Consider the following 10,096-nt stretch of genomic DNA (forward strand, 5'->3'; position numbering starts at 1 on the left):
TTGAAAAATATATGGAAGACTGGACTCCTGTTAAAAAGGCAACCGCCAAGGCAGACATCACAAATGTTATGAATGTTCTTACGTTCATGATGATGCAGCAGACCGTGGACACACTCACTGGCAGCGTAATCTGCAACTACTTCGTCTGAATGGACAGTGATGACCCTCCTGGCTACATTCCAAGCATAACACATATGTACAGCTCCACATATATCCGCAAAATAATACACGCCACAACCAAAGCAGTGGATTGTTTGGCGGCAGCGGAGAAGGAAGTTTTCCGCATTAGTGAGGAGGATCACAGATTGACCCTAAGGAGACTCCGCACTATGACAGGTAGGTATTCAGGTTTTGTATACGTATCTGCCTTGTCTATACCTATTTCTTGCTGTAGGGTTGTACTGATTGTCCAATTTGCGCTCTCCTTTCCTTAGTGAAATACAAGAAGACGGAGAGGTGGATATGATCAAGGCCAGGAGGAAGAAGGAGAGGAAAATGTCTCCTTGGAGGTTGTCAACAAAATCTTGGAATCTGATTATATGAACGAATATACCTCCTCAGCACTGAAGTGCTACAAGGATCCTCCTTCAGGCCGGCCACTCTCTCAGACTTCACGAACATGAGAGATGTGCTCATTCTCCTGTTCATGATTAAATCCTTGAGGAGACCGATGGAATTCACTGAGCATCGAATGTCTGAATACACAGAGATTGGGGAAAAAATCCCAGATGGAACAATCTATGGCATTCGGATTGCTGCTCATAAGACAGCTGAACATGGTAGGTAGTGCATATTTATTCATCTTTGTCTTATGAAATGTGATTATATATATATATATATATATATATATATATATATATATATATATATATATATATATATATATATATATATATATATATATATATATATATATATATATATATATATCAATGAGTAACCCTGATTCTTATTCCAGGCCCAGCGCTGGTATACCTCACTGACATTGAAATGCGTCTGATGGACTCCTATATGAAGTACTACAGGCCACTTGTATCCTCTTGCATGTCACCTCAGTGTCTTGTATTCCAAACAAGAATACAAAGGAGCGATGCAGAATGTTGCTCAAAGATTTAATTCTCCAACCTGGCAAAACTCATCAGTAAGACTGCAAGAAGATGCACGCCAGAAGCAAATATAACATCTCGCATCCTAAGGCGCTCGTAGATCACACCGATATGGGACGAGCTAAAGGACCCTACCTTTAGAAATAAGCTTGCCACACTGTGTGGCCACTCCCTGAGTACCGCTATTCGCTATTGTGAATTTAGCGACAGAGTGGTGCCAGGGATGGAAATAATAAAAAAAATTAAATGAACTACGAGATCGGTGCAAACACAAGAATGATGAGCAATTATTCAACCGAGACACTGAGGTGCTACCTGATGCGGAGTGGCAAGTGCCGTAAGTATGCTGGATAATGTGGAATGTGATCGGGTTACATATTTGATGTATGTAAACATACTTGGGTGTACAGTAACTCAGAAGCTGGGTTTTTACTTAATGGATTGTATTTATCCCAAAGATCATCCTGTCAAGTGAGGGCTATGGCAGACAGTTCGATGGTGGAGGCTGACCCGACCTGTGAAGCGGAGGTTGACTTCCTCGCCCCCACTCCTCCGTCACGGGGAAATCAAAACAGGCCGAGGAAGCAGCATATGTAGTGACAGATAGAGGGTGTGTAGAAACAGTACTAGTGACATGTAACAATATGCATGCAATAATGATACATAACTAACATAACTTTCTTCATTTCAGAAGTGTTCTGTCACTGGCAACAAGCCACTTCCCGTCGGACCTATCAATGCTGTCGCCTGTGGAAACTCTCTCACCTTCAACCAGTTCAGCCAATCAAACAGCCTGTGAAAAGGCGGATGACTTAATCGCCCCCACTCCTCCGTCACGGGGGGAATCAAAACAGGCCGAGGAAGCAGCATCTGCAGTGACAGATAGAGGGTGTGTAGAAACAGTACTAGTGACATGAAACAATATGCATGCTTGTAATTATACATAACTAACAGAACTCTCTTCATTTCAGAAGTGTTATGTCACTGGCACCAAGCCACTTCCCGTCGGACCTATCTATGCTGTCGCCTGTGGAAACTGTAGTGACCCCTTTCTCGTTCTCTCCATCTCCCGTTTCTTCAGTCTACCCTTAAGTCATCACGTTCTCTTTCTTTTCTCTCACTCTCAACACACACTATTCTATTTCATCAAATACACATATCCATCACACATTAATCTCTTTTGTTACGAGTCACTACATATAAATAAATGTACACAATCATTCTAATTATTATAAGCAACATTATGTTTAAGCTTTATCATCAAAGAGCCACCATTGTAAATATTACTGTATATCACCATTGTAAATATTCATTCACAATATTCCAATACATGTATATATTCGCAAATAAACTGCTTCGTCAATGGAGTCACCACTGGTTATTAGTTGTGTCTTTTAACCTACAAGGCGGCCTTAGCGGATCCAAACGGCGTTGTACCAGCTACAACGTATGCTGCCTCGAAAACATACAAACATAAATGTTTGGTTTTCGCTGTAGCGGCCTAGGCTGCCGCTACAGAACTCTCACAGCTTCAACCAATCAAACAACCTGTGAAAAGGCGGATGACTTCCTCGCCCCCACTCCTCCGTCACGGGGGGAATCAAAACAGGCCGAGGAAGCAGCATCTGCAGTGACAGATAGTGTGTAGAAACGGTACTAGTGACATGTGACAATATGCATGCTTGTAATGATACATAACTAACAGAACACTTCATTTCAGAAGTGTTCTGTCACTGCCACCAAGCCACTTCCCGTCGGACCTATCAATGCTGTCGCCTGTGGAAACTCTCACAGCTTCAACCAATTCAACCAATCAAACAACCAATACTGTACAGCAGGATATATCACCAGTGACTAAACTAGACACTGCAGTAGTGTATGCGGACATCCGCAAAGCCATAAAGGCGGTTGACAAAGGCGCCGGGACTGGATCGGTGTTCATAAAATGGAAAGAAGTTAAAGCATACATGAATGACCTAAATCCCGAGTACAGAGAGTGGGACAAGGGAAAGATTAAAAATAAATATAAGTATTTGAAAAAGATGCGCAAAGAACTCAACATATAAAATGTTTAATCTAATATTCAACCTAAGGGTAAGGGTTGAAGGAATGAGTTATGAAGGACCAGTGTAAGGGATACTGGCAAAGGAAAAAACGAACCATTATATTTTTGTTATCTTTAGTAATATGTATTGGATGGAAATGAATGTTACAAAGGAAGTTTGTTTCATTTTCCTGATTACCCATTATGCTCAATGTTGACATACTATCATTATTCACAGCTAGTTAGGGTCATCATTTCATCTAATCTTGCCTTTTCTCTCCACAGATCTGGCACCACTCTGGGGCTTTCCCCACCAGAGTATGAGACTGGTAACCTTGCCGTGGTGTGCCCCCTCCCCGCTCTTACGGAGGCATTTAACTAGACACTCTCGCCGCCCCGAGGCGAGCGCGTGAGCTGAACCCTGATAGCGGCGGTGAGACGTTGCGGCACGCGGCTGAGCGGAGCGCGGAGCCATAGAGAGGCATTTTGCTAGGCTCTCTCGCTGCCCCGAGGCGAGCGTGAGCTGAACCCGGAAAGCACCGTTGAGACGTGGCGCGAGGCCGACCGGGGCACGAAGCTCGCTGCTAAACCTCGTTGGTCCGTAGAAGAGAGCGAGGCGTCCCTAGATAATACGTGTTTGACGATGCTAATTACTTGAAAATACGATCACGCCGTCATGATATGTCCCTATAATTATCTTTAATTTTAAATATAGCTACGTTACGCTAGTGTATATTTAATGTGTTTCAATTACTTGACGATGCTAATTAATGGAAAAAGCCCTACCGCAGTCAAGAAATGTCCATATCAATAACTTACTTTTACATATAGCTACGCAACACATGTTTATTTTTCATTTGCTTTAACTGTAAAGCTTAACGGTGCTATTTACATGACTCGAGAGCATGGCGTAAATAAAAAAAAATAAAAAAAATAAATAAATAAAAAAACGAAAATATAAATGATACGGCGGATACATATGACTAAATATAAAGCACTTAGCTTTAAATGCTTGATTATGTTGATAACAGCGTCGAATGCTGTTTTAATTTCCTCGAATATTCGGTCTTGGAAAACTCCATACATATTTTTTCAAGAGTTTATCTTACACCCAAGTGTGAAACATTGTAGGCTGAAGTAACGGACAAGTCAAGGAGACACTGGCCCTTCATACGACATAGACTTTGGTGTGTGGCGGGTAAACTTTGCGTCCTGAGCGCTGGACGAGGCCCTCAGTCATGAATCGTGTGGCGGGTAAACGGCGGGGTAACGCGCCAGCAGGGGTTATGACAAAAAATTTTTTTGGCGAAATTTGATATTCCTGCTATGCCATGTGATGAGGTTCTAATCGTTCATTATATAAATCACAATTATTGTGGTTTTGCGTGAAAAAAGGTCCCCCACCAATGCTTTTATAGTTACGGAGTTCTCATCATAGAAGGGAATTTTAATAGAAAAAATTTTCAGGCATTTTTATGCATTTTGTGATATAAAACATATAATAATAAATTTTTTTTTTTATTCTAGCAGTGTGAGTAATGCCTTGTTTATAACTTAGGTTTCAGAAAATTCTTATTCATAATTTTGTATACGTGATAATTGATCACAAGCGAGGAAGATTTAAACCCTTGAAGAGAAGCCTTGGGTAATTTTCGTCAATGGAAACGTTGGATGATGCAATACACCCACACAATATCATCAGTTTGTCGGGCCTGGCTGAGTAGCTTCAGTTCCCTCTTAGACTTGAAAGCGATTGGGTGTGTTGTTTGACTCTCATCAGGTAAATTATGTAGTAATGTTTTTATTATAATCTTTATCTACTTTTGTTTTATTTATTATAATAGTGTTATAGTCTTATTAAGATGAAGAATTGCAGTCCTAGAAACTTATTTTCTTATGTTTCAGAGTAACAATAGAAATGGCATACTTTAAATCTGGTGATACTGTTGAAAAAAACTCGCGAAAATGGGCTTGCAATCTACCATCATCCATTCATACAAAACGGCGTGACCTTCCTCGTGTTGACTGTTTAACAAGTTTCACCAGGCTACCTCAAAAGCGGCATATTTTGGGAAGATATCACATGTTGCTGGATGAAGACAAATTGAAAGCTACTAGGCTACAACGGATATGTCAAGAATTATCAGATTTGTGGGGAAAATTCAGCTTTCCTACTCTCAGTCAGCAAGCCATTAACGCACGGCTGACCAAACTGATACTTTTGTATGAGAAGAACCAACGTAGACCAAAGAAAGACTTTTTGAATGGTATGCAAAGCATATTTGACATCACTAAAGTTGATGGTGTTTGGTTGTGTCGTGAGGATAGAGCGCTCTATTACAAGCAAGTAGAGTCAGGTGGAAAGGTTGGATACACAACTCACAAACCAGCGCCTCAATCTTCCATACATCCTTCAAAAAGACAGAGACATGCTCCAATATCAAATGAACAATTTGCTAATACATCTTACATGGAAAGTGAATCTGGTGCCTTAGATGACAATGTTAGCAGTGAAACAGGTGACAGTTCTGATGAGTCGTCTAATATGGAAAGTGACTCTGGTACATTAGGTGACAATATTAGCAGTGAAACAGAGGACAGTTCTGATGAGCCAGAGCCAGTCACAAGAAAAAAGTCATCTGCCACATACCAGGCCACAAAATTAGTGAGCTGCCAGAATCTGTCTACCAACAAAGCATCTAAAGTTTGTGCAAGTATTGCAGAAGAAGGCGTGATTCTTCCTACACCTACACAATCAGGAGTATGGCGAGGAGTCATTAGACTTGCAGAAAAAAAGAAAGATGAGATTAAGTCACTGTTGACGCAAGAGAAGGATTATTGTCTCCACTTTGATGGGAAAAGATTAGTAAAACAGGAATATCAAGTACTTTGCCTTAAAAGTGCAGCTAGAGATATTAGGCTGGGTGTTGTACGGTGCAAAAGTGGATCTTCAAAAGATATATATGATGCGCTGGAGAAAGTGATTGATGAATATGATGCTTGGTCAAGCATTAAAATGATCATATGCGATACGACTTCAGTAAACACTGGACGATTAAACGGTGTTGTTGCGAGAATATAGAGAGCTAGGACTGGAAAGGGGTTAGACATGCCTCAGTACATTGGGTGTCAGCATCACATATTAGACAGAATATTGAAGCATATTCTTGACTTCTATGTTTCTGAAAAGACCACCAAACCGAGTCTGAACTACAAATTTGTCGATGAACTGTTAGAAAATTACAATTACCTACAAAGTGAGTACAAGGCAGAGACTCAAATAGAAATGGATGAAAACCCAGGCTGGAGAGATGATTTTAAGTTCTTGTATGAACTCTGCCAGGCATTCCAACATTACAAGAAGCATGCTTCATTCCCATTTATCAAATGGCGGAAACTGCCTTCATTAAACAGTGCCCGCTGGAATTCGAGGGCCATCTATGCGCTCATTGCATATTTTTTACTACCATCGTGGCGCAACATGTTGGAACGTCCACTAAGTTTCATCGCCAACAGCTGGCAAGAAGCATGGTTCACCAATCAAAAATTTAAGGAAACAAGCTATAACAGCCTCTTCCTTGGTGTTACCGAGTCGGGTTGTGCCGGTGCCCTGAAATGCTTGAAAACTCATTGGAACAAGGAACCATCAGTGCTTGATATTCCACGCTCAAACATGATGGCTGAGAGAGCTGTGAAAGTGATGGAAGAACTGAGTAAAATATGCAAAAAGGACAAGTATTTACATGATCGGTTTGTAGTCACCAACAATATCTAATTTGCAATTAATTTCTACACTAACGCCAGACAATGAAATGTTCCAAATGGATAACTGCTTGTGTGGGGGACATTTTTTCAAATGTAAATAAAATGAACTATTTTTTTGTGATTAGCAGCAAATTGTTCATTAAAATTCATACCAGGCAAAAAATTTTCATTTCGAGTCATAACCCTAGCCAGCACGTGATGGCTCGTTTTGCCTCGTAAGCTGGACGTAATCAGCGGGGGTAGCTCGCTCGCACTTAATAATGGTTCGTTTTGCCTCGTGTGAGTGCTGGACGAGGCAAGCGGGTAATCGGCGGAGGTAGGTTGCTCTCCCATAATAATGGTTCGCTTTGCATTTTGAGCGCTGGCCGAGGCAGTCATTGACGGGTAAACGGCGGGAGTAACGGACTCAGGCCTCGTGAGCGCCGGCCGAGGCCAGCGGGTAATCGGCGGGGGTAGGTCGCTCGCCCTTAATGGTTCGCTTTGCCTCTTGAGCGCTGGACGAGGCAGTCACTGACGGGTAAAAGGCGGGAGTAACGGACTCAGGCCTCGCGAGCGCTGGCCGAGGCCAGCGGGTAATCGGCGGGGGTAGGTCGCTCGCCCTTAATGGTTCACTTTGAATTTTGAGCGCTGGCCGAGGCAGTCACTGACGGGTAAACGGCGGGAGTAACGGACTCAGGCCTCGCGAGCGCTGGCCGAGGCCAGTGGGTAATCGGCGTTGGTAGGTCGCTCGCCCTTAATGGTTCGCTTTGCCTCCTGAGCGCTGGCCGAGGCAGTCACCGACTGCTCGAGTGACGGGTAAACGGCTGGAGTAACGGACAAGGCAAGGATACACTGGCCCTTCATACGACATACAATTTGCAGTGTGACGGGTAAACTTTGCCTCTCGATCGCTGGATAAGGCCCTCAGTCATGAATCGTGTGGCGGGTAAACGGCGGGGGTAATGCGCCAGCACCTGGGCGGGTAAACGGCGAGGGTAGGTCGCTCGACCTTAATAATGGTTCGCTTTGCCTCTTGAGCGCTGGCCGAAGCAGTCACTGAATCCTCGAGTGACGGGTAAACGGCTGGAGTAACGGACAAGTCAAGGAGACACTGGCCCTTCATACGACATTCAATTTGCTGTGTGGCGGGTAAACTTTGCGCCTTGAGCGCTGGACGAGGCCCTCAGTCATGAATCGTGTGGCGGGCAAACGGCGGGGGTACCGCATCGGCACCTGGTGGCTCGCTTTGCCTCGCGAGCGCTGGACGAGGCAAGGGGGAAGGGGTATCTCAAGACCGCGGTAGTGTATTTTAATTAGCACCAAAGGCATATTCAATTATTCATGGCACACTTGCGTAGCGTAGATACGTCTAAAATTGAAGGAATTCCGCGGGACATCTCATGACTGAGTGCTCGTATTTTCAATTCATTAGCACCGTACACATTACAGTTGAACCACATTAACTATACACTTGCGTAGTGCAGGAATGCTGTTCACTTTCAGTCCGGGAGAAAAGGAGTATTTTGGAGTGCTCAACTCAGTCTGCGCTCCCTATCTCGCTCAATCCAGTCCCAGAAAGTCCTTTTTTTTTTGGTGGGAACTGAGCTGAGCACCCAAAATGTTCCTTTTCTCCCGAAGTTATTCGTAGGAATATCTCATGGCTGCGGTAGCGTATTTTAATTAGCACCGACAGCACATTCATGGCAGACTTGCGTAGCGTAGATACGTCTAAAATTGAAGGAATTCCTAGGGACATCTCATGACTGAGTGCTCGCATTTTTAATCAATCAGCACCGTACACATTACAGTTGAACCACATTAACTATACACTTGCGCAGTGTAGATATGTTGCTCAAATTCAGTCCGGGAGAAAAGGAGCATTTTGGGGTGCTCAGCTCAATTCGTGCTCCCTATCTCGCTCATTCCAGTCCCACCACGAAAATCGGACTTTCAGGGACTGGAATGAGCGAGATAGGGAGCACGGACTGAGTTGAGCACCTCAAAATGCTCCTTTTCTCTCGGACTGAAAGTGAGCAACATACCTACACTAAGCAAGTGTATATTTAATGTGGTTCAACTGTAATATGTACGGTGCTGATTGATTGAAAATACGAGCACGCAGTCATGAGATGTCCTTAGGAATATCTTAAATTTTAGACATTCCTACGCTACGCAAGTGGATAGTTAATGTGGTTCAACTGTAATGTTTGAGGGTGCTAATTACTTGAAAATACGCTACCCCAGTCATGAGATGTCCCTAGGAATTCCTTCAACTTTAGACATACCGACGCTACGCAAGTCTACAATTAATTTGTTTTCGGTGCTAATTAAAATACGTTACCGCAGTCATGAGATATCCCTAGGAATAGTTTCGGGAGAAAAGGAGCATTTTGGGGTGCTCAACTCAGTCCGTGCTCCCTCGGACTATCTCGCTCATTCCAGTCCTAGAAATTCCGATTTTCTTTGATGGGTCGGCTGGAGTAACGGACAAGTCAAGGAGACACTGGCCCTTCATACGACATACAATTTGCTATGTGGCGGGTAAACTTTGCCTCTCGAGCGCTGGACGAGGCCCTCAGTCGTGAATCGTGTGGCGGGTAAACGGCAGGGGTAACACGCCGGCACCTGATGGCTCGCTTTGCCTCGTGAGCGCTGGCCGAGGCAAGCGGGTAGTCTGCGGGGGTAGCTCGCCCGCCCGCCCGCCCGCGGGCGGGTAATCGGCGGGGATAGCTCGCTCGCCTTTAATGGTTCGTTTTGCTTCGTGAGCACTGGACGAGGCAAGCTGAGCGAGCCCGTTCACGTTACTTAAGATGACAAGGACGCATCGGTCACGTATGAATTGGAACTGAGCCCGTTCACGTTACTTAAGATGACAAGGACGCGTCGGTCACGTATGAATTGGGACTGAGCCCGTTCACGTTACTTAAGATGACGAGGACGCATCGGTCACGTATGAATTGGGACTGAGCCCGTTCACGTTACTTAAGATGACAAGGACGCATCGGTCACGTATGAATTGGGACTGAGCCCGTTCACGTTACTTAAGATGACAAGGACGCATCGGTCACGTATGAATTGGGACTGAGCCTGTTCACGTTACTTAAGATGCCAAGGACGCATCGGTCACGTATGAATTGGGACTGAGACCGTTCACGTTACTTAAGATGACGAGGATGCATCGGTCACGTATGAATTAGAACTG

General features: G+C 44.0%; 1 protein-coding gene across 1 annotated transcript; it reads left to right on the forward strand.

Moving 5' to 3' along the window:
- The first annotated feature begins 4,491 nt into the window (after positions 1 to 4,491).
- LOC126989991 (uncharacterized) lies at positions 4,492 to 6,817 on the forward strand. The gene is made up of 2 exons (XM_050848583.1): positions 4,492 to 4,930; positions 5,056 to 6,817. Exon 2 carries the CDS (start codon positions 5,069 to 5,071, stop codon positions 6,230 to 6,232), a length of 1,164 nt encoding a protein of 387 aa, XP_050704540.1. The 5' UTR covers positions 4,492 to 4,930; positions 5,056 to 5,068; the 3' UTR covers positions 6,233 to 6,817.
- The last annotated feature ends 3,279 nt before the right edge of the window (positions 6,818 to 10,096 follow it).

This window comes from Eriocheir sinensis, unplaced genomic scaffold, assembly GCF_024679095.1.
Source record: "Eriocheir sinensis breed Jianghai 21 unplaced genomic scaffold, ASM2467909v1 Scaffold1400, whole genome shotgun sequence".
NCBI classification, from domain to species: Eukaryota; Metazoa; Arthropoda; class Malacostraca; order Decapoda; family Varunidae; genus Eriocheir; species Eriocheir sinensis.

Bases quoted from the DNA above. Each gene is read 5' to 3' on its own strand.
- LOC126989991 (XM_050848583.1), top strand. From the start codon at position 5,069: ATGGCATACTTTAAATCTGGTGATACTGTTGAAAAAAACTCGCGAAAA.